Genomic DNA, 24944 nt, shown 5'->3' with positions numbered 1-24944 from the left:
ACAAAGGAATGTGCCCCAGGCTGGAGCTGAGAATTGGGTCCACTACAGGTCAGCTCTGGACTACATAGGCAAGCTGAAATTGTTGCCCAATTTACTCAAAGTGCCCGTGAAGAGGCATTGATGAACCTTTACACAGTGTTTGCAAGTTGGCTAGGCCAATAAAGAAAGGGATTTCTCTCTTTTTAAAAAGTGCAGTAAAGTATATGATCATCTTGAAGGGAGCCCGGAGTTCTGGCCAGTGTTTCTGGAAGACATTGCCTTGCTTTTGCTTTAAAAAAAGTGCCGATGAAAAGTTGAGTAAAATGTTGTTACAGATGCTCGGCTCTGCATTAAGGCTGTTGGAATTACCACCACATCTTAAATCAATTCCCAGAACATTGTCTGGAGGTTATGTCATTGAAATAATGAATCCTCTTTAGTCAAGTATAAGCAAACATGTTAAAACATCATTGTAACTTTAAATTAAACTCCAGCGCAAACCAAGGGATCTGAAGGCTCATTAGATTTGCCTGACATTTTTCTAGCACTGAGTCTTCCCAAACTGTAAAACTGTTAGATTCAGTGCCTATTAGACAAGCGAGCACTGGGAAGTTACAACAGCACATTAAGTGTTATACTTAGGGATGTGCAAAAACAAGCCCTTGAATTTTATGAGTACTCAGAGACTGGATGGAGTTCAGTTCCTATAAAAATTCCACATTGGATTCCTGAACTTGTTTGTGTTTTAAAGAAGCTGGTAAGTCAGGTTCCTTTAAAAGATCTTATCTTCCTACTGCTTCCACAGCAGGAGGACCTTAGTGGAAATGCCGGAGACAGAGGTGTATAATAATTAGCCAGAAACCAGGCTAACTGTGAACCTGGATGTGTGTGTTGGCATGAGGTAGTAGCCCATTCCTTTAATACTTGTCTTTCACCAAAGTAAGTCTCCCTTTTTAACTCAATTTTTATTCCTCTCATGTAGTCACAGAAGCCGTGAAATGAAAATTATATTTTATAGCCTAACTAAAAGTTTTCCTCAATCTGCTTTCCTTAAATATGCAGAAATTGATGGAATCCATATAAAAGGATAATAATTAAATATGGTTTATATCCTACTTAGGAGGCAGAAGTGATCACGGCTCCTCTGGTGGGATCTAAGCCACGTGTAATGGTCTCCATTACACAGCGTTCGTATATTTAAGCTGGAGACATTTCCCTGCACCACACCCCCCGCCCCCCGACACTGCCCCATCTCTTCAGGGAACAGATCTGCATTTCCAGTACACGAGGAAACCTTTGAACATGCATTTCATTTAAGAGAACAAATCCCAGTTTAAATGCAGTATGATTATGATGGATGAGCTTTCTGAGTTGTGATGAAAATAAATCGTTTCCTTGCATAGTAGGTGCCTGACTTCAGCACCAGAACTAGGTGTTTCCCTGGAGCTGGCAAACAGGTATTAACTTGCAAGTCTTCCCTCTGAAGATCACTGCAGGTAAACAGATAGCGACCAGGTGCCAGATTAATGGACACTTAACAAGAGAGGGTTGTGTATCATTAGCCCAGTGTAAATGAGGAAAGTAAAGTTAAGCAAAAGAATCCAGCAGAAATGCCAGAGACTGTGACTTCCTACAAACACAGGCTTATTGTATAATTGGACAAAACCGTGGCAACATCTGGTGGACTTGACTAAAGCTAGGCTAGGGTAGGTAAAAAACCTTTATGGACATTTCATCCTAACTATAAGAAGGCTTGTGTGATAAGAAGAAAAGAATTTCCACCTCCTACTAGATCAACTCACATGCTACTCAATTAATCTAGGTCATCTTGAACAAAATACAAGCATTGCAAGTGGTCCATATTAAAAGATGACTTTGTATTACATGGGTAGTCAGTGCAAGACTTTCTACCCCATTCCAAGGTGGGAAAAGTGCAAAAATACACTTACACCCATACACATTCTCTCTGTCTCTCAGTCTTACTCCCTTTCTACTCCATCATTGCCTGGGATGCCTGGCCCCTCTCCTAGGAAAGGAAGATAAATGCAGGTCAAGAACAGAGTGCCTGCTTGCTTGCTGAGAGATGCATATCACCTCTAAGTGATTTTTTTCAATACCATTTATGTGGCTTCTATTTATTTCCTTTAATCTTTTAAGTGCTGTTTAGTCTCTGTGATTTGCTTGTGGATACTCATTTCTGATAAGATGCGTTATCCTTCCAGCCACATAGTTCCTTCCTGGAGACCTAAGTGACTGATAGGGTCACAGCCTGAGCCTGGGCCTCTGGCGGGCAGATGGGGTGGGGTGAGGGAGGGGAGCCTGTGCAGGGGGAGCAGCAGGTGATAGAGAGTAAGGGCTAAGGGCATTTGCAGGTCATTTATCTGCCTTTATTTCTTCCAGTCATGCTCTCACTTCCAACTACATTCTTGTTCCATTTCCTGTGTCAGCCAAAAGTTAGACAACCCCAGACTGACAGTAGAATAAAGGAGTGTACCAAGGCGATACTTGGAAGAAGGGTAGTTGGATTATCATGGTCTTTCCTGGTTGACTCAGACCTGCCTGCAGTGCTGGAAACCTGGGTTCGATCCCTGGATTGGGAAGATCCTCCTGGAGAAGGGAATGGCTACCCACTCCAGTATTCTTGCTTGGGAAATCCCATGGACAGAGAAGCCTGGCAGGCTATAGTCCGTGGGGTCGCAAAGAGTCAGACACGACTGAGTGACTAACACTAACACTGGATTATTATAAACTCTTTGAGGCCATATATCATAACATTAAATGTATTTAGTGTTTTCAGGGAAGTACCATATCATGCACGTTCTGATATGGGTCTTCCTGGATAATATCAAGCAGCTGAGATGACATCTCCTCCCCCACTTAAGCCTTGTACACCTTTAACACCTATCAAGCTTCTTTTGATGTTGTCGCTGCTAATATTTCTCCTCTTAGCTTTAAGGTAACTGCATGTCATTTTGAGTTTCAGGGATGCTTCCTCCCAGTCTGTGTTGCAGTCAACAATAAGAATCCAAGGATCCTGCTTTTCCCTCTTGACATTACAGCTTTAGCCTGAATCGTGGGGGTGGGGAGAGGAAGACTAGGATTTTGCTGCTGGTGCCCTTGGGTGACAGGCTGGGTATGCATCTGCTAATTATCAAGCAGCTCTCTTAAAAAAGGCACGATGCAGGCTACTACATCTCCAGAGCTTCTTAGTGGGTGTCTTTGGGCAAAAGCAGTAGAGTATGCTGTGTTGTTTGTGAGCAGAGCTTCACATTGCTTAGCAATCTGTGTGGTTTAAACATTTGGAAAACAACCTGTGGTTTCCAATAGTCTCTGCTGCCCTGCTCTCCTGCCCACCACCCCTCTCCCTGCAATCCCCCGCATCATCAGAGATATCATTCACTGGCAACCTCCTCCTTCGTTTGGGTGCTTGCAGCCCCTTTCTCCCATCTTAATGAATTGAGAAAGGACCCCACATGCACAGCCCCACAGGCCCTCTCTCCTGGGAGGTGGAGGGACAAGAGCTGCATTGGGCTGGGATTCTTGAGCCAGAACCCACCAATGTTCCCAGTCCTGATGGATTGAAACATTGGCTGTTAAGGCCTCCAATCCTTGCCTCTCCAAGGCTCTTTTCCTCTGGCGTGCAGGAATTAGGAACCGGTTTTGTTGGTTCATTTGCAGAAGCAGCCAGCTGGCAGCTCTCATGCTGCTGCTTCAAAGACAACTCTGTTTCTGATTTTTGGTCATCCAGCAAGGCAAAGGAACCAAAATGAATTCTAAGCAGAATGATGGCGTCCTCCCATATATACATCCATATTTTTGCAATTTCTGTTCTTTCTATTGGCAGGGTGTTTATAAACTGTTTTAGTCTTTGAGAGTGCATGTTCAAATGCTGGAGTGTTGAGAGGTGATGCTCTCACCTCCTCTAAGCCGGGCTCTTTGACTAACGCCTTGGTTTTTGTCATTGGGTCCTAAGACACGGCCACGAATTCCTAGTGAGTGACTGAGCCGTAAGTGTGTGTCCTTTGATATCTTGCCTGTATTTCACAGTCTGTCCTCAAACTGTTCATAATCTCATGAGCTGCCTGTATTTCCAGTTGAAGATGAACAGCCGTCGACACTGTCACCCAAAAAAAGCAGCGCAACGGAGGCATGCGGAACTCACCCAGCTCGTCGCCCAAGCTGATGAGGTAAGGATGGATGGGGGCCCGGGCTGTGCAGTGGGTCCCCTGGTGGCAGGTCCCCCTCTCGCTCCATCTCCTCTCATCGCCCCCCCACCCAACCCTCCAGGGCCCAGCGGCTCCCCTCCCTAGTAAGCTCGCAGGGGAGGAGGGGACGAGATCGTTAGATGGCTTCTTAAAGACTGGAGTATTTATTCTGTCAGCTTGTCAGCAGTTAATGATAGAGCTGAAAAAATTCTGTCATGAAAAACAGTTTGAAAAGCTGTTTGAAAAATACATAGGCTTTAAAGTCTGAGCTGTCACCATGTCCTGTCTATGTGTAGTTCCTAAACAGCAGTGGCACTAATGACGGCAGCAGCCAATCAGAGGGATGTGTGTGGTTAGTTTGCCTCCGGCAAGTCTCTTTCTGCTGGAGTCCCTCCGAGGACTGTTTTCTGTACTTAAGGCCATATGTGAGATGTATCATCACAATCAAAAATGAACCTGAAGATTACCTTCTCTTTATCCTGTCGATTGAAATCAAATTTCTGTTAATTGATTTTGACTGATAAAAAAGTCTAATAATCTGTGGACTTGCCAAAGCAAAGTTCAAAAGTAATCCACTTCTGCTCAGGCTAAAAGCAATATTAATTATGGAATAGAGCTTGTGTGCACTCTTCTGCTCTCTTTCTCTCCTTCCCTCCCTCCTTCTGCCCCTCTCTCTGCTCCTCACTTGCTCCCTTCCTTCTTTCCTTTCTTCCCTTCTCTCTATCTTGACTGCAGCTTCCTCTAGGAAAAGGCAAGTGAAGCCAATTTTTCAGTAGACTTCTGTTGGTTCCTCTTCTTGGCCTCTTCATCTTTCCTCTCCTTTTTTTTGTCTCCGATTCATCTGCCAATCCTAGTGCTTATTTCCCCATCATCCTCACTCTCCAGCACCTCAGTGAAACAGGGATGATTTCAGATTTGCACTTTCCCTAAATGTTGCCTGCCATGGGAACACCTGCCATCTTCATGGTGCGTTCTTCTTCTCATTGCCACTGGCCAGTCTCCTCCCTTTGATGATTGATACAAAAATCAGGATGAATTCCTCCTCCTCCCTACCTTTTCCTAGCATTCGCCTCTTCCTGCCTCTCCACAACCACATTTCTAGGATGGAGACAGGGCAGTTCTTCATGTGGTTGAGAACACAAGTCCCAGAAGACTCACCCAGCCCCATGTCCTTTTCCATCACAATCCCCTCTCCCTGTTCAGTGTTTCCTGTCTCCCATTTGCTCAGTCTTCCTTGGGTGCTGCTGATTTACCTGCTTGTTTACAGTTTGTGAGGAGAAATAAAACGTGCCAACTGCCAAGCCCTTGTTTTTCCGGTGCCACTTGTCATGCCCGCATCCATTCTCTATTGACTCACCATTAGGTGATCGCCTTATCTCATGCTAATGGTTTTATCCACTGAAAATACAGAGAAGCCCAGGCACTTGCTTTTGCCTAAATTTAGAGAAGCAAATAAATAAATAAAGAGAAGTCTGAAAAATCTGAAACCTTTGGAGCCAAATTCCCTGTCCCTGTTTGCTATGTAAAGTATGGCTCATTTCTTTGATCTTGAGTAATAATAATTCTGAGGAGTTATACTGTTTTCATATACTTCAAAGCTGTGTCAAAGTTTTGCTGCTTAAGGGTACTTCTTTATTCTGTTGGCTCTTGGGTACCAAGATGACAGGTCTTCTGTACGAGGTGGAAGCTTTTTTAAGTCGTAGCCTTCAGCAAAACATCAAATTACCAAATCCGGGGTAACATACTTCTACACAAATGCCTTTCCTGTAGATATATTATACCCTATATATTAAATACTTTAGTGTTACACGCTACATTTTATGTGCAATAGAAAGTGATGGTTTGAGGTAGCCTTGGGGGGACTTTTTTTCCACAAGCAGAAAAAGCAAGTATATACCGTATCAAGTATGGTTTTTACAGGACTTTCTGCCCGAAGGCCTTTGTAAATAAGTAATGATCAACAGATTGGCTGTGGGTTTTTGAAAAGCATGCCTGTGTCAGTTTGCATGATGGGGGAGAATTTTCAAAGTGGGTCTTGCTTTCATTGCCTGTCGGAGAGGGGCTGAGGGAGGCAGTCATCCCGGGCCGGGGCTGTCTGCTCTGCGGTACATCAGAATTGCTAAACGTGGGTCAGGCGGTGAGCTGAAACTTGCCGGGCTACAGAACTCAGGTTTCTGGTGTTGCTGCCTTTGGGCTGCTGCTATGGCTGTGGCTGCTGTCGCTGGAGCTCTTTACCCCGCCAGCCCATGACGACCTGGATCGGTGCTCAGTTGGAACGGGCTGTCCCATGACAAGGCAGAAAGTCTTAGACATCCCCCTCCTTGACTGCAACTTTCTGTGTTCCAGTACTTTACAGAGTCAAGATGGGAGTCTGTCTGTGGAGACTCCATAGGCTCTGTGGAGCCCTGTTGCTGTTGCCCTTCATTTCCAGAGCCCGTGGGTGGTTTGGTTTGAATCCCCAACTCTGGCCATGAAGTTGCCAGGGCTTATTTTTTTCTAGCTTCATCTTGCTGATTGACAGGAAGCAGAGTCCCTCCCACCCTCCACCACATCTGCAAACACTCCCTATCTACTCTACAAGAGATGGGACTCGCAGGTCCCATTCCTTATGACCTGAAACATCCATAAAGGAAGCTAATGACTCATTTGAAGTGGGTGTTTCGACATGAGTTTGTGGCTTGCTGCTTGAGCAGAATCAATCATTCTGAATGCGGGCAGGTTTTAGTGGCCTATGGGCAGTGATAGGAATCATTCTGAGAGAAACTGGAGAGCCCAGAATGGGCCGGGCTGGGCTCTAATTTACCACTGTGGCCTCTGCAAATAAAACAGACTCCTGCGTGAGGGGTCCTTGCAAGCCATCTGCCAGCAGGAAATGCAGCAGGAACTCTGTACTAATGGTCTTTGTCTCCCCTTTGTTCTGGTAGCAGGCCTACCCTGGCTTCCGAGTGTCACTTCATTCTCTGCAGCATCATTAGATGAGCTGCCTTGCTTGGTGTGTCTGGATCCTGAGGCAGTATGTTTTTTCAGTTACCCTGACACAGAAAAGTGCCCTCACAACCAGACTGAGCCAATGGCGAGCACCTGTGCTCCAAGTCAGGGGTCTGTGTGTCATGATAGAGACCTTTGGCTTCAGATCCCGCAAGGGAGTGGACTGAAGAGGTGACCAGGGCCCTGTTATTCTTCTCCCTCTTGGTCTCTTAACATGGAATGGTTTAAGGAGCCTCTCCTAGCTTTCCTCTAAAATCACCAAGCACCTGTTGCCCAGTTCTCCCTACTCAGTGGGTGTGTGCCCTGTAAGGAAAGCTGTATCTTCCTTCCATTTAAGGCTCTAGAGTGAAGCACTTTGTCTCTGAATAACCAAGTCAAGGGTTCTTAATTAGTAAGGAATCTAGTAAGGAATCTTACTCTAGTAAGTCTTACCTAATTGGGAAGATATGAACCTACATGGTTTAGTTTCGAAACCCATTTTGTTCACTGCTTCACTCCTGCAGCTGCTGGAGGGAATAGGGCAGTGCTCAGGCCATTGCAAGTGGCTTGATGTGGCTGGAGAAAGAGGTTCTTAGAGTTGACAATATGAGAGTGTTCTGCCTTCATTAGGGTGCTGCCAGATCCCATTAGGGCTCCCCAGGTGACGCTGGTGGTAAAGAACCCCCCTTCCAATGTAAGAGATGTAAGAGACACAGGTTCAATCCCTGGGTCAGGAAGATCTCCTGGAAGAGGGCAAGACAACCCACTCCAGTGTCCTTGTCTGGAGAATCCCCATGGATAGAGGATGGTGGGCTACAGCCTATGAGGTAGCAAAGAGTCGGACACAACTGAAGTGACTTAGCATGTACACAGACCCATTGACTATTCAATGAAATATATCTAGAAAGACTTTCTAGGGGGAAAAAAAAAGCTCATTGGACACCATTTTGACTACAGTTGAAGGAGATTCTTGGATTCTCTGAATTCCAGCCCCATTTACTATCACATTCAGTTTATTTCATGACCACCTTCAAGTGGTTGCCTTCACAGATGCTTTTTGGCTGTTGAATAGATATCTTCAGTGGATAGACCGGTATGGGGAAAATGCCCTGGATCCTTTGCTCTGTCCTCAGATGCACCCCCAAAGGTTATGCCTTTCAGCTGCCCACTTCTATTTCCTTTCTCAGATTAATTTTTATCTGGGAAAGGTTTAGAGAGAATCTACTGTACTCAAGATATTGTAGGTCTTTGAGGGTGTAAAAATAAAGTGGATTATAGTCTTCAGATTATATGGATTTAATGAAGTGAGTCTAACTTCATTCTAACACGACTTCACAGTCATGTCTAACTCTTTGTGACCCCATGGACTATACAGTCCATGGAACTCTCCAGGCCAGAATACTGGAGTGGGTAGCCTTTCCCTTCTCCAGGGGAATCTTCCTAACTCAGGGATCAAACTCAGGCCCGTGTCTTCAAAAGGCTCATGGTTTAATGTGGGAGACAGACAAGAATATACAGCAAAATATAATAAAGGCAGGGTGGCGACCTACCAATGTAGGCTGAGAGAACAGAGAGAGCCCTCATTGCCTCTGGTTTGGGAGGCTGAGCCTGGGCTGTGAAGGATGAGGAGAATTCTTCACTACCCACCCTTGTCCACTGTTTACCAGGTGCCAGGCATCATTTCTAGAGCATTATGCCTATTATTTCATGGAGTCCTAACTACATGAGGAGGGACCACTGTTTCATTTTATGGATAAGGAAATTGAATCACAGAGATATAAAGGGTAGTAAATCTAGTAAGTCCTACCTAATTGGGAAGGTATGAACCTAAATGGCTTAGTTTCCAAATCCATTGTATTTACTGCTTCACAGGGCAGTGCTTAGGCCATTGCAAGTGGCTGGAGAAAGAGGTCCTTAGTTGACAGTATGAGAGTGTTCTGGCACTTAGTCATGAAGGCCTTTCCTGTTGTAGACTAGAACCTTGCAGGTTTTTGAGGAAGCGATACCCTAACTTGTGTTTTGAGAGGATCACTGATGATGCTATAAGGAAGGGTTTAGAAGCCTGCATCTGGGCCTTCTGGAGACACTGACACATAAATTCAGAGGTGTGAAGAGAAGGCTTATCCCCGCCTTGGCCTCTGCCTAAGTCCTTTGGGTACCAAATCATTCAGGGTCTCTGTCAAACCGTGGGCCAGATGTAGGCTAAACAATCTTCCCAAGAAGGACATATAGCATTCCTGACATCAGTTACATCGCTTCCCTCAGGTGCTGGGGAACTTGGGATAAGACGCCATGAGCCCTGAGGATCTACCCAGGGTGTGTTGAGTAGACACTTTCCACAAAGAGATAGCCCCCAGCCAGGCTAGTGAGGATAAATGACAATGCCCCAGAGAGAAACTGAACACTGTGAAAGGAGCTTCATATCCTAAGACCCAGGAAACATGAGCGGTTTGTTTTCTGAATGAAAGTGGAGATATGATTGGAGAAAAACAGATTATCCTCCTTGTGGGCACTAACTGATCATTAAGTGAAATAAACTCATCTGCTTGTTAAGTTCCATCCCCTCCCTTTTGATTCATACCTCTCACTGGGTCTTTTTGTTAGGATTGCCAGCTTGAAAGGTTTTAGTAATAGAAAACGGCAAAGTGGCCTGAGTCCACTCAGAGTTGGAGACAGAATGCCATTCTTACAGTTCCGTCCACTGGGCAGAATGAAGAAGGAAAGCCAGGACAGCTTAGCTGAGTAAATTCACCTCTTAATGTACAAACAAATCACAAGTGACAGGCCCCCACAGGACTGGAGAGGAAAGAAATGGTGAGTCTCGTCATCCCAGGGCTGGGGTGAGTTGGACACAGCTCCCTGGACACAATGCATGCACAGCAGAGGGTCATTATCCCATCCCCTGGTTTCAGGAGCATCTTGTCCACTCTCCTCCAGGACTGAAGAACATGTCAGATCTCCTTGCTTGTCTCCCAAACATAAAGGCACTAATTTCCTTCTTCCTCTGAGAGCAGTGGCTGCCTAGCAAGAGATGACATACTCAGGAGCAACAGTTCTTAATTGCTTATTTGTTGGGCAGGGGAAAAAAAAGTACAAGTAGAGATACAGAAAGTGTGGCCAGAGTGGCCTGAAGGTTTTCTCAAGGTGGCTCCCAGGATGCCTATCTGGTGGGATTTGGGGATGGGGGTAGGGGCAGCCATGTCTCAGGAGAGATGAGCATTACCCAGGATGGTGAAGGCAATGGTGAAGGATGAATTAAGGTTGGAGCCAGAATCCCAAAGTCGGGATCCTTGCAACATAGCAGGAAATAAAATCCACCCAGAAATAAAATGTACCCAAGAATGAGGCAGATCCATTGAGTCAGAACCATTTATGGTACTGAAAACCCAAGTATGGGCCCTTTAGAGGAGACCACCTGAGACCCCCTCCAGTCTTCTCTGACTGGTGCAGCCAGAGATGCATGTGTGTGACCTGCTGCTCCTGAATGTGGCTCTGAAGGACTTAGTTAATACCTGCCAGGTTGCCTTCTGTGGAGTGGAAGTGTTGGAAACCAAGGAGGGTAAAAAACTGAAATATATGTTGTACTTAATAAGAATGAATATTTCATTTACTTTTTTATGCTTATTTGCTGATTAGCTCTTGGAGATAGAGGTCAGCAAGAGAGAGTCACTTGCATCTGGTTTAGAAATTTCCATCAAATGTTGACAGAACCCCTAAAGTTCCAGAGAGTCACAGAAAGAGAGTCAGAGCAGGTGACCTGGATTTGCTTTTGTCCCCATATCTACATTCTCCATTTGAAAAGCAGGGACTAGAGTGAGCCATGTGAGGTATCTCCTTCAACTCTGCACTGACGCCCCTCCATGGTCCCACTCTGGTCCTGTCCTTGTTGAACAGGACTATAACCTTCCAGTCTGTATGTTCCAAATAGATGTTAACTATGATAGGATTGACTTGAACCACAAAGCCTGTCCATCTGGGTGAAACTTGACAACAATGATCCTTAAACTTTAGCATGCGTCAGAGGGATATAGAGCACCTTGTTAAGACAGAGTAAGTCTGGGCTTCACTGGAGAATTGCATTTCTTCAAAGCTCCCAGGTGATGCTGAGGCAACTGGTGTGGGGCCACACTTTGAGAACTGCTCCTTACATGAATCAGAGCAGTGGGAGAAACTTCATGTGATGGGGTCCCTTCTCACAGAAATATTCAGACCTGGCGTTGGAGCACTAAACAGTTGCTTAGTTAAGAACATCTGCATTGACCGCCACTGGACATCAAACATGAGTGCATTGTGCTGATCAGTTACAGCAGCTGGCTCTGGGCACCTACCAGGTAGCTTGAATGGTTACAGACATATTTATAGGGTCTCCTTCCCAGTCACCATGCACTATTACAGATGCTGTTCCTGTAAAGTGGGAAACAGCCCAAGAGCCTTGACTGTTCCCCAGACAAACTGTTACAGGAATCAAAGTTGAATGGGCTTTCTCTGGACACTTTTTCTGGTCTGCTTGGAAGGTCTGGGGTACTCTGTTGAAGAGATAGTCAGAGACCAGAGATCATTCATCATCAGCTTCTCTTGGTACTTGGTTGTTTATTGAGTATCTGCTAAGTCCTCTGCTGGGTTCCAGAAATGTGTGGGGGAGTAAAATATGAGTTCCCTGCCCTGAAGAACATCACCAACTAATGGATAAGGCAGTCATGCAATTTATTATCTCTGAAAGATCATCTCACTTCTGTAAGAGTTCCTAGCCACGTCTGCCTGAGGTTACGGAGGAGGACAGCTCAAGAGGAGCATTTGATGCAAATTATGAGGCTTCAGGCTTTTGACTGTGTGGATCACAATAAACTGTGGAAAATTCTGAAAGAGATGGGAATACCAGACCACCTGACCTGCCTCTTGAGAAATTTGTATGCAGGTCAGGAAGCAACAGTTAGAACTAGACATGGAACAACAGACTGGTTCCAAATAGGAAAAGAAGTACGTCAAGGCTGTATATTGTCACCCTGCTTATTTAACTTATATGCAGAGTACATCATAAGACAGGCTGGGCTGGAAGAAGCACAAGCTGGAATCAAGATTGCTGGCAAAAATATCAATAACCTCAGATATGCAGATGACACCACCCTTATGGCAGAAAGTGAAGAAGAACTAAAAAGCCTCTTGATGAAGGTGAAAGAGGAGAGTGAAAAAGTTGGCTTAAAATTCAACATTCATAAAATGAAGATCATGGCATCTGGTCCCATCACTTCATGGGAAATAGATGGGGAAACAGTGGAAACAGAGTCAGACTTTATTTTGGGGGGCTCCAAAATCACTACAGATGTTGACTGCAGCCATGAAATTAAAAGACGCTTACTCCTTGGAAGAAAAGTTATGACCAACCTAGATAACATATTGAAAAGCAGAGACATTACTTTGCCAACAAAGGTCCGTCTAGTCAAGGCTATTGTTTTTCCAGTGGTCATGTATGGATATGAGAGTTGGACTGTGAAGAAAGCTGAGCGCCAAAGAATTGATGCTTTTGAACTGTGGTGTTGGAGAAGACTCCTCAGAGTCCCTTGGACTGCAAGGAGATCCAACCAATCCATTCTAAAGGAGATCAGCCCTGGGATTTATTTAGAAGGAATGATGCTAAAGCTGAAACTCCAGTATTTTGGCCACCTCATGTGAAGAGTTGACTCATTGGAAAAGACTCTGATGCTGGGAGGGATTGGGGGCAGGAGGAGAAGGGGACGATAGAGGATGAGATGGCTGGATGGCATCACTGACTCGATGGACGTGAGTCTGGGTGAACTCCGGGAGTTGGTGATGGACAGGGAGGCCTGGCGTGCTGCGATTCATGGGGTCGCAAAGAGTCGGACACGACGGAGCGACTGAACTGAACTGAACAGATGAGGCTTCAGAAATGTCCTGATACCCTTACTATGGGACATAATAGACACTCAGTAAAATCACTTTCTTACCCCTGGGATGAAAGGCCTACAGAGGCAGGAGAAATCGCCCCATTTTATCAAGATTCCCATTCCCAGGAGGACCCCTGCAGGATTGGCCTCAATCTAGATGGGATGCCTGTAATGATAGGAAAGGCTGCATCATGTAGGTAGAAATGAGGTCCTGAAAATCAAGCAAGGAAAGGAGACAATTTAAAACCCATGTGGTAACTTTCTCTTTCATACCTTTTGTTTGGTTGGTTGGTTTTGGTTCCTTGTACTTTAGTATAAATTTCTGAAGGCCAGCACAGAACCCACTGCCACAGGAAAAAACTCAGATTCTCTTCTTAGGGGAACTGTGCTCTTTAAAATATAATGCCAGCTTCCTCACAGCAGGTTTGCTAGAGAAGGGATTTGTGGTTTTGCTTTAGGCTGTTGTCTTCAAGGCAAGCTTTTTGTGTGTCTGCTGTAGCTGGGCATTTATTTCGCTTCCTGAGATTAATTGATGGCAAGTGGCATTCCTTGCTCTGCAAATCCTCAAAACAATGATCTTTTATTCTTTTTTTGAAGTCAGGCATGCTTAATTTCTAGCTGTGGACTTTGGAGGTGTGAGCTGAGATTCAAGAAGCATAGCTATGAAAAATTTAACTCACTGGGGCTTCTCAGTTGTTATAAAAATGTGGGTATTCCTAAATGCAGTCTTCAGATATTAGGACAAGACAAAAGCATGTCTAGCCTTAATTGATTATTGAGGCTCTCCTTAGCACATTGTCCTGACAGGGGCTCATGGGGAAATTTTCTACTGATTATTCACACCAGCTGTGCATTTCATAAATGCCCGACATGCTGCTTTTCCTCTCTTTGCCACATAGGGCACTGCGGCTTGGGGTACTGCAGTGGGGAATGAACGAGATCCAGCTGCTTCCTGCAAGTGGGAAGGTGTGAGATAGGGACCAGGCATCACTGACTTCCAGTTAAGAAGTCTTCTCTGGTCAAAGCCTTGTTTTCCCTCTAGCTGTGTTATCTTAGCCACGTACTTAGTCACATTCTGTTTCCCATCCATGCAAATGGATCATAATAACAGAAATTGCCTGTGTCGTTGTGATGAGTACATCATAAAATGTAGGTAAAAGTTTTACCACAGCAACATTTGTAAGAGCTCAACCCAGGATGGCTATTCATCTTAGTAGCAATAGTAGTAGCAGTAGTAGTAATATAGTAGTCAGAGGAATAGTAGGAGAACCCATCTTTATTATTGAACCACTCTCTCTTTCCTGTCTCCTTTCACCATATAAGAGGTACAAATATATGAGTAGATTCTTTGTTGTTGTTGCTCAGTCGTGTCTGACTCTTTGTGACCCCTTGGGCTGTAGCACGCCAGGCTTCCCTGTCCTTCACCATCTCCCAGAGCTTGCTCAAACTCATGTCCGTTGAGTTGGTGATGCCATCCAACCATCTCGTTCTCTGTCGTCCCTTCTCCTTCTGCCTTCAATCTTTCCCAGCATCAGGGTCTTTTCTAATGAGTCGGCTCTTCACATCAGGTGGTCAAAGTATTAGAGCTTCAGCTTCAGTATTAGTCCTTCCAGTGAATATTCAGGATTGATTTCCTTTAGGACTGACAGGTTTGATCTCCTTGCAGTCCAAGGGACTCTCAAGAGTCTTCTTCAATACCACAGTTCAAAAACATCAGTTCTTCAGCACTCAGCCTTCTTTACAGTCTAACTCTCACATCCATACGTGACTACTGGAAAAACCATAGTTTTGACTATACAGACCTTTGTTGGCAAAATTATGTCTCTGCTTTTTAATACACTGTTTAGGTTTGTCATAGCTTTTCTTCCAAGGAGCAAGCATCTTTTAATTTCATGGCTGCAGTCACCATCTGCAGTGATTTTGGATGCCCCCCCGCCCCCACCGCAAAATAAAATCTGTCACTCTTTCCATTGTTTCCCTATCTATCTGCTATGAAGTGATGGGACTGGATGCCATGATCTTCGTTTTTTTGAATGCTGAGTTTTAAGTCAGCTTTTTCACTCTCCGCTTTTACTTTCTTCAAGATGCTCTTTAGTTCCTTTTCGCTTTCTGCGAAGAGGCGGTGTCATCTGCATATCTGAGGTTATTGATATTTCTCCCACCAACCTTGATTCTCGCTTGTGCTTCATCTAGCCTGGCATTTCACATGATGTACTCTGCATATAAGTTAAATAAGCAGAGTGACAATATACAGCCTTGACGTACTCCTTGCCCAATTTGGAAGCAGTCTGTTATTCCATGTCCGATTCTAACTGTTGCTTCTTGACTTGCATACAGATTTCTCAAGAGGTAAGTAAGGTGGTCTGGTATTCCCATTTCTTTAAGAATTTTCCACATTTGATGGAGAAGGAAATGGCAACCCACTCCAGTATTCTTGCCTGGGAAGTCCCATGGACAGAGGAGCCTGTGGGCTGCAGTTCATGGGGTTGCAAAAGAGTTGGAGATGACTTTGTGACTAAATAACAACAAAACAATTCAAATAAACATTATTTATGGCCAAAAAAAAAAAAAAAAAAGAATTTTCCACATTTGTGATCTACACAATTAAAGGCTGTGGCATAGTTGATGAAGCAGAAGTAGATGTTTTTCTGGAATTCTCTTGATTTTTCTATGAGCCAACAAATATTGGCAATTTGATCTCTGGTTCCTCTGCCTTTTCTAAACCCAGCTTGAACATCTGGTAGTTCTTGGTTCACAGACTGTTGCAGTCTAGCTTGGAGAATTTTGAGCATTACTTTGCTAGTGTGTGAAATGAGTGCAATTGTGCAGTAGTTTGAACATTCTTTGGCATTGCCTTTCTTTGGGATTGGAATGAAAACTGACCTTTTCCGGTCCTGTGGCCACTGCTGAGTTTTTCGAGTTTGCTGGCATATTGAGTACAGTACTTTAACAGCGTCATTTTTCAGGATTTGAAATAGCTCAGTTGGAATTCCATCACCTCCACTAGCTTTGTTGTAGTGATGCTTACGAAGGCCCACTTGACTTCACATTCCAGGATGTCTGGCTCTAGGTCACAACATCATGGTTATCTGGGTCATTAAGATCTTTTTTGTATAATTCTTTCATGTATTCTTGCCATCTCGTCTTAGCATCTTCTGCTTCTATTAGGTCCATACTGTTTCTGTCCTTTATTATGTCCATGTTTGCATGAAATGTTCCCTTGGTATCTCTAATAAAGAGATCTCTAGTCTCTCCCATTCTATTGTTTTCCTCTACTTCTTTGCATTGATCACTGAGGAAGGCTTTCTTTTCTCTCCTTGCTATTCTTTGGAACTCTGCATTCAGATGGGTATATCTTTCCTTTTCTCCTTTGCCTTTCACTTCTTTTCTTACTATTTGTAAGGCCTCCTCAGACAACTATTTTGCCTTTTTGTATTTCTTTTTCTTGGGGATGGTTTTTGATCACCACTTCTTATGCAATGTTAGGAACCTCTGTCCATAGTTCTTCAGACACTCTATCAGATCTAATCCCTTGAGTCTACTTGTAGTATTACCAATAGATTATACAGTATTCCACTGTATAATCATAAGAGATTTGATTTAGGTCATACCTGAATGGCCTAGTGGTTTTCCCTACTTTCTCAATTTAAGTCTGAATTTTGCAGTTAGAAGCTCATGAGCTGAGCCGCAGTCAGCTCCTGGTCTTGTTTTGCTGGCTGTATAGAGCTTCTCAATCTTCGGCTGCAAAGAATATAATCAGTCTGATTTTGGTATTGACCGTTTGGTGATGTGTAAGCAGAGTATAAAGAATGATAATAATAATAGTAGTTAACATTTAGTGAGGGCATGCTCTGTGCCAGGTGCGTGGCATGTCTTTACTCAGACTGTCCTTAAATTGAACCCATTAGTTAATGATGCCATTTAACACTCCCATTTTCCAAATGAAGAAACTTGCACAATGTAGCAAGTAGTAGATGAGCCAAAATTTGAAGACAAACATTTTGGCTCTGGAGCCAGTATACACAAGCACTCTGCTAAAGAAATAGTTGGTTTTCTTCTATCAGTGGTATCCACTTCCAAAAACTCCCTTGGAGGATTAGCTCTCTTGGTCCCACTGAACAAATTAACTGGCTGGTGTCTCGGCTTCTTCTTTTTCTCTGGATGGGGTTGTCAGAGGTATTGATCCTCAAATGCATAAGTTAAAGACCAGGAAGCCTCCCAGGCAGAGCAGATCTAATTGGGTATGTATGTGGCCCAAACGCTTTTGTGAAGATGTTGTATATTTCTGGTATGTTTCCATGTATTTCTAAACTGATGGCAGGATGCTTCTTTCCTTTAAATGAACAGCTGAGCCCTAAGGTGCAAGAGGACAGCCAGGGTCATCAGTGGAGTGACATCTGGTCAATCGTGCCCATTTTTATTCAAGATACACAACTGTATTAATTAGCTCAGGCTGCCATAATAAAGTTCACAGAGTGAGTGTCTTAAACACAGAAATTAATTTTCTTATGGCTCTAGAGATTGGAAGTTCAAGATCAAGGTGCTGGCGGGGTTGGTTCCTTCTGAAGCCATGAAGGAAGGATCTGTTTCAGGCCTCTCTTCTTGCTGGTAGATGGCCGTCTTCTCCTTGTGACTTCACATCATCTTCCCTCTGAATGTGCTTGCCTGAAGTTCCTCCTTCTGTAAGGACAACAATCATATTGAATTAGGGCCTTCCCTAATGACTCCATTTTAACTGTGTTACCTCTTTAATGAGCATATCTCAAAATATAGTTACAGTCGGGGATGCTAGGAGTTAGGACTACAACATACAGATTTTGTGGGATGGAGGGGGATACAATTCAGTCCATAACAACTACACAGCAGATATCCTTCCCTCATAGTTTCACCCTAAAACAAGGCATGTAGGTGATAAGTAACAAATGAGCCTTGAATCAATTATGGTCCATTTGGTGGGAGTTGGGATTACTTTGTGAGTTGAGAAAGCATATAAAATAGTTCAGATGCGAAGGGCAGTATCTAGGATTGGTCCTCGGTTCCAACTAAGTCTTTAAAGGAGTTGTCTGAGAACTTGTGAAAGTGACTCTCTTCGTCATTTTCTAAACTAATAATGATGAGATTCAATGTTCGGGGAGGTTTCTGATGGTCCTTCTTTCCATGTATAACAAACTGCCTTATTCTCCTGGGCCTCCCCTGACCAAAGCACTGTTGATTGACATGCTCAAGGGGCAGAAGTTCCTGTGGAATGACTGACTCTTTACTCTTCACCTATGTCAGAGATCTCTCAGTAGCCTAAGCCAGCCTATCTCACTTGCACTGATGCAGGACCAGACATGGCAAAGAAACATATCCTGTCTGGCCCAGAGTAGTGACAGCCTCTCATGCTGCTGGAATGATTCACATTCTAAGATTCCTCCCAGACATCTAGTGAATCTAGTTAACGAGGAGCAGTTCTAGTCATCAGTCTTCAGGATAAGTGCTACTTATCCTCCATCTTTGCTCCAAAAACAACTTTTCTATGCTTACTGCATGCCCTCCAGCCTTTTGATACCCAATAGTGGTTAAAAAATACAAACTCTTTCCAGGCACCTCTTGTTCGTTGAGAGAACAGTGCTTCAAATCTTAAAGATCTTCGAGGCTCACCCAACATTTACAGTGAAATCCCCTCTGTATCCACAGCTCCTTAGGAATGTCTGAAATGATGAGCAATCCACTGCCTTGGGAAACAACTCATGTCACTTAAAAAATACTTCCCATTTGTATGACATTCTTCCTTTTTGGAAACTTGAGTTTGGCTCTATCTAAATCCCTAGTCTGGGCTCCATCAGTCATATTCAATCAGCTGAATCCATCTCTTCCACTTGACTCCCAGTGCACACCCGAGTGCCACTTGGGAGCCTGGCCTGAGTCTTCTGTACCATAGGTCAGGCAATACAACATCTCCAAGATAACATCTTTTGTTTGGATCTTCTTTGGGGCCTCAATCCTGTGAATGGCTTCTAGTGGATCATGACTAAAATAGGCTGAGATTCCTTCTCACCTTTCAGGGCTCAGAGCAAATGTTACGTTCTTTGCGAAGATCTCCTTGATCACTCAAATACCAGGCAATTGAGTGTTTTATTGGTGTTCTCGGACCACCTTGTACATTACTTTGCTATAACACTTGCTGCAGTTTATCACAGCTGTTGATGGGCGTTTTCTCTCTTGCTCAATGTATGATAACCCTTTCTTTAACGAGGGACTGAGCCTTCATCATTACAGTCTCCTCCGTTCCTGGCACAGAAGAGGGGGTTCAGGTTTACTGGGTGCTTTACTGATTCAAAAAACCAAAGGTCAAATTTCAGGTACCATGACTGGTCAGAAAAGGAAATATATTTGTTCAGGGAGATTTTTGACAGTCTTCAGATGATCCTCTTTTAGGAACATCCTGCTGCTAAGTCACTTCAGTCGTGTCCGACTCTGTGCAACCCCAGAGACGGCAGCCCACCAGGCTCCCCCGTCCCTGGGATCCTCCAGGCAAGAACACTGGTGTGGGTTGCCATTTCCTTCTCCAGTGCATGAAAGTGAAAAGTGAAAGTGCAGTCGCTCAGTCATGTCCGACTCTTAGCGACCCCATGGACTGCAGCCTACCAGGTTCCTCCATCCATGGGAGTTTCCAGGCAAGAGTACTGGAGTGGGGTGCAGGAACGTCCTGGACGACTTATATTTAAATGATCTTGGGGCAGGCTGAGAGGCTTGCAGGAAGCGCAGAGTGCAACGTGGTTTACCACTGAGACCTCCGTGATGCTTCTAGATGTTCCAGCACAAATCCTGGCTTGCAGCTCTCGTGTCAAATAATACGTGGGGTACCCAAATCCTCACCCTAGTTAATGAGGCTTGACATTACAAAGCTGTCTTTTTCTTCTCATTGAGGGGCAATTGATCATCAGGCTTGCTTGTTTACTTTTCTAAGATGAAGGTTGGAGACCAGTACAACCAAGGGATGATTCCTCCCAAGAAAGATAGGAAATCAAAATGTATCTCCTCCCTTGCAAGGCACATATTTTCCAAAAGGAATTTTGGTCAGCTTGCTACATCATTTGCTTGCTTGCTCATATTATATGAATATAAATCCTGAATATTGGGGGTAGGAATACTCAGAAGTATTCCTTGAGATAATACTTCCTCTCCAACCAATGAACAAACTGATTCTGTATCTTCAGGGAAGACTCTCTTCCAACTAAAATACATTCTAGGGCTAGGAAGAAAGAATCTATTCTGTTCATTTTCTCAGACTCCTTCTTTATGGTGAGTAGTGGATATCTATAGGACTCTTAAAAAATTCTTCAAGGACAAAAATATTTAAGTTTTCTCTTGCCATGATCTGTAACCCGTTCTTATCAGCAACTGCCTTTTTATTTTAGCATTTGGGGCTGAGTTCAGTGTTTGAAAGGTGACCTGCTGGTTTACAACACCTCCAGACTTTGCAGCAACCCAACTACTGAGATGTTATTCCGAGCTGATCGTTCTTCTCCTTTTAAGATCAGATATGACAGTTCCTGTAGTCGTCTGGCATGTTCATGGAAGATAACTGTAGGATTGCCCTGCACAATATTTGTCATTTGGTGCAGCCTAAAAGAAAATTGGCAGGAATAAATAAAAGCAGTGAGAGTCTTCCCCACTTAAGTGGGAATGGGAGGCCTGCAAGGAGGGCCATGGTAGGAATCCTAAATGTTCAATTCTAGGTCTCTGGACCATATCAAAGGGACTGGTATTACACTGTCTATGTTCCAAACATACAGATGAGATACATCAGAGAAATTTCAGAGGAAGAAATATTAAGAACTAAAAGTTCAATTTTACACTTGAAATAGATGGTTTAAAAGGTAAAATAACTTTAAACTTTGGGAGTTTCAACTTATTTATATTTTCTGTTTCAAACTGATGAGATTATTCAGGGGAAATAGTTCCACTGTACAGATAGGTAACTATCCCTGGGATACTGTGGTAACTATGCCTAGGATACTATCCTAATTTTATATGGTCATTGTTGTAGGCACTCAAATACCTCCCTCAAAATGGAGGTCCAGAATCTCTGTCAGAGATAGAATCTAGACCACAGATGTGGGCCAAGATGCACGATTTATATTTCTTATGCTGTAAGCTTGTTAGAGCTGCCTGATTCTATTGTAATTCTTATGGTTGTTGGTAAGGCTCTGCCAGTCCGCTGGAGGGGAAGCCTCTACAGAGACATCTTTTTTCTCCACCAGTAAATAAGGCAAGAGCAAGTGAATGTAGCTCTGAGAATTCAAGACAAGTTTATTAAGATGCCTCTGAGCTCGAGGCTCTCATCTGTGGAGGGAGTGTGGCAGTTGGGAGGTGAAGGTGCAGGTGGGGCGGTGCGTCATTGGACAGTGAGTGCAAATACAGCTGTCAAGGCAAGGAGAGAGCGTGTTGTTTAGTATTGAAATCATGTATTCCAGATGTGGGCATTTGGTAGTCAATCTGCTCTGAAGTGACATGCTGCTGAATCTTTAAAGGGCTTCAGCCAGGGAGAGCAAAATCTGATTGGGCAAATTGCTAAAATATTTAAAGTGCAGCCTGTTAAAGCTTTTACTGCGAAGAGCATCACGTCAGAAGTTGTAGTCAGAAAGAGCGAGTAATTGGCTTTCCATCCTCATGCCAGTCAGTCAGCATGAGGCTCTATTCCTATTCTTTCCTCTTCATTGCCAATGCTAATAACAACCCTTTGGGTGTGCGCGCGCGTGTGTGTCATGGAGAGACTGGATAGCTGGTAAATGAGAACAGAAGGAGTGAGACATCCGTAAGAAGGGAGACTGAATCCACAGAATGATGTGAAGTCCATTGGAGAGAAAGGGGAATGGGAAAGAAAGGCAGAATTACTACCCAGCACAGGTCACCTGCACGTCCAGGAGGTGGTGGGGGTTCAGGGCAGTTATCTTTCACAGGATGGGTTCTGCAAGTAAAAGATTGGCCTTCAGTGACAAGCGCTTCCTCCGCTTCTCCCACCTCCTCTGAGATGTAACTCAGGGGGCACTTTCCATTTATAATTTATCACATTTTCCACTTAGGTTTTCCTGTACTTTTCTCCCCAGGCATGACCCCTTGTTAATTCCTGGCAATGATCAGATTGACAACATGGACTCCAATGTGAAGAAATATGACTCTACTGGGATGTTTCACTGGTGTGCGCCCAAGGAGATAGAGAAAGTCATCCTGGTGAGTGACAGGTTGCAGAATCTGTGCCATCCGCTTCTGTCCCAAATTATATTTGCTGTGAATGAAGTTTTCCTAGCTGGGTGGTGGGGTGTTTGTTCCTGGCCCTAATTATTTTTGGTAATTAACATTCAGGACATATGTTGAAGCAGCTAGAACTCGTATCAGAGCATGACCCAAGAGTGGAATTTTCGATCTGTGAATATGTATTGGCTCATTACCTTAGGGTGTGAAAGCCATCGTGGGAGCAGTATGTACCATATCCTGCAGGCGTGGTTGTCAGGCCAGAGCATGCCTATGCCATTAGCTGTGTGGCCTTGGATCAGTCCCTTGAAGAATTTGTACTTCGTCTCTTATGTGGAGGAAGATGGGATGAGAATGACCTTAACTCATAGAATTGTAGTGAAGATTAAAACCCAACATAGGACTCCATAAACTTACCTATTTTTATTATATATTAAATGCCATGAAGAAATCTGAATGCTACCTGTATCGTCATTTGTTTATAATAGTGTCTTGTATCTTTCTAGATAATATATTTGCATATTTGTGATCCTTCTTAGCTCATAAGGTAGGCAGGCAAATCCCACTTGCTGATGATGACAAGGATGACCATGATCCACCTCAGAAAGGCTGGAGCTCATAGCCCCGTTTCCTGGTTGACTCATCTCAGTAGCAGGGGTGGGCTTCTTCTGGTCTGTCTCAGGAATGCTAGAACAGATAATAATCCATGCTATTCTTTAGACTTGTCCGATTAACAGCTTAAGGTTTTACGCCTACATCGGCTTTCCTACCAGTTTATTGTCTTGCTAATCCATGCAAAATGGATTAATAATCAGGAAGGTCAGATGGAAAGGCTCTTCCTCCCTTGTGCTTTCTAATCCTCAGATTGCTGAGGCCTGCTCCTTTATGTCAGCCAGGAAAATCCTATCATTGCTGATGTTATGGCCACTGTTCCTAAGAAAGGAAGGTTCCAGTTCCTCAGAATGCCTTTGTGCTCTAATCCACTAGGTTTTCCCCTGTGTTTTATCTGAATATGTGTGTGACTTCTCAATTTAATTATAATCGAGCATTAAGAACCAATACAGCTCTGTTCTGGAGGTTGTCTGGGAGGTGTGAAAGTTGCAGACAAAAGCATAGAAAGTCAGAATTCTCAGGAAGCAATCCTTTTCCAAGGAGTACAAATGGTTCTCATTACAAAGCTGCTGCTCTTGTTTATATTCTGATGTTGTATCTGCCCCACTTTTGCTCTGGGGATATAAACTCATCCTGTTATTACCCACCTTGGGGCATGTCAGAAGCTGGGTTGACATTTTGGGATGTAAGCTTTCGATGGCTTGCCTAGATAATCCTGAGAAGTGCATGGCTGACATTCAAAGCACCCTACCAGCCCCAAAGAGTTTAATGAGGTGTTACTACTCCTCTCATCTGAAAAATAGGATCATGTAACAAAACGTATTTCACAAACCTATTACATGTTAGACACTTGTTCTTGTTGCTAAAGATACAACCTCTGACAACAGCTGGTCTCATAGCTCTTGTAATCTAGTGGGGACAAAGACCAGATCTCAAGATAGACAATGACTATGTAATAACATTTTAGATATTGATAAAATGCTATGAAGAAAATAAAATGGGGTCATGGGCTAAATCAACCCTGAATATCCATTGGAAAGACTGAAGCTTAAGCTTCAAAACTTTGGCCACCTGATGTGAAGAGCCAACTCATTGGGAAAGACCCTGATGCTGGGGAAGATTGAGGGTAGGAAGAGAAGGGGGCAACCAGAGGATGAGGTGGTTGGATGGCACTGACTCAATGGACATGAGTTTGAGCAAACTCTAGGAGATAGTGAAGGACAGGAAAGCCCAGCATGCTGTAGCAGTCCATGGGATTGCAAAGAGTCAGACAGGACTTAGCAACTGAACAACAGCAGCAGTGTGGGCTAGAAGGGGCTTCCCGGGCGGTACAGTGCTAAAGAATCCACCTGCCAGTAAAGCAGATGTAAGAGACATGGGTTCAATCCCTGGGTCAGGAAGAACCCCTGGAGAAGGAAATGGCAACCCACTCCATCGTCCTTGTCTGGGAAATCCCACAGACCAAGGAACCTGGAGGGCTACAGTCCGTGTCGTCAGATGCAACGGAGCACCCACACATGCATGGGCTAGAAAGGGACTTGTAGGTGCTGTTTAGACAGGGTGGTCCAAAAAACCCGTTGTCAAATAACCCTCTCAAAGAGATGAGAATGCTTGCGAGAGCCAGCTGCACGAGGATTGTTTGTGCATGTAGGATACTAAGTGCTTTTGGAGTTGAAAATTCGAGATGGCTATAATTCTGAGAAAATGACCATCTAATTAAAAGATAAAATGTACCATGAAACAATATATTAAAAGCTAAGCGTGGCAAGACACAAAGTGCTGTTTCACTCTAGCATGTATTTAAGTGGCCAGGGAAATCTTATTAGATACAAACAGGTTGAGCTGAGAAGGGGTTAATGGCCGTGAAGGCCCCACATACATGGACTAGGCCTTGAAGGATATATAGGAAAAAGAAGATACACACAAGTGGTTTCTCCATTGGGTCTAATATCTGACTGAATCCGTCTCCCCAGGGCTACATCCTGGGAATTGGGGTCTTTACCAGGTTCTCCAGGTCATACTGCTCTGGTTAGTCTGA

At 44.0% G+C, this 24944-nt stretch overlaps 1 protein-coding gene across 1 annotated transcript in view; it reads left to right on the top strand.

The window, feature by feature from the left end:
* The window catches only part of KCNMA1 (potassium calcium-activated channel subfamily M alpha 1), a 771888-nt gene that overhangs the window by 659859 nt on the left and 87085 nt on the right, over nucleotides 1-24944 (top strand). Inside the window, 3 exon segments of the mRNA XM_027530425.1 lie at nucleotides 4074-4103; nucleotides 4106-4166; nucleotides 22150-22273. Of these exon segments, the coding sequence (XP_027386226.1) occupies nucleotides 4074-4103; nucleotides 4106-4166; nucleotides 22150-22273 (215 nt within the window).

Source organism: Bos indicus x Bos taurus, chromosome 28, assembly GCF_003369695.1.
Source record: "Bos indicus x Bos taurus breed Angus x Brahman F1 hybrid chromosome 28, Bos_hybrid_MaternalHap_v2.0, whole genome shotgun sequence".
Taxonomy (NCBI): domain Eukaryota; kingdom Metazoa; phylum Chordata; class Mammalia; order Artiodactyla; family Bovidae; genus Bos; species Bos indicus x Bos taurus.
This window is presented reverse-complemented; position numbering and strand designations above follow the sequence as displayed.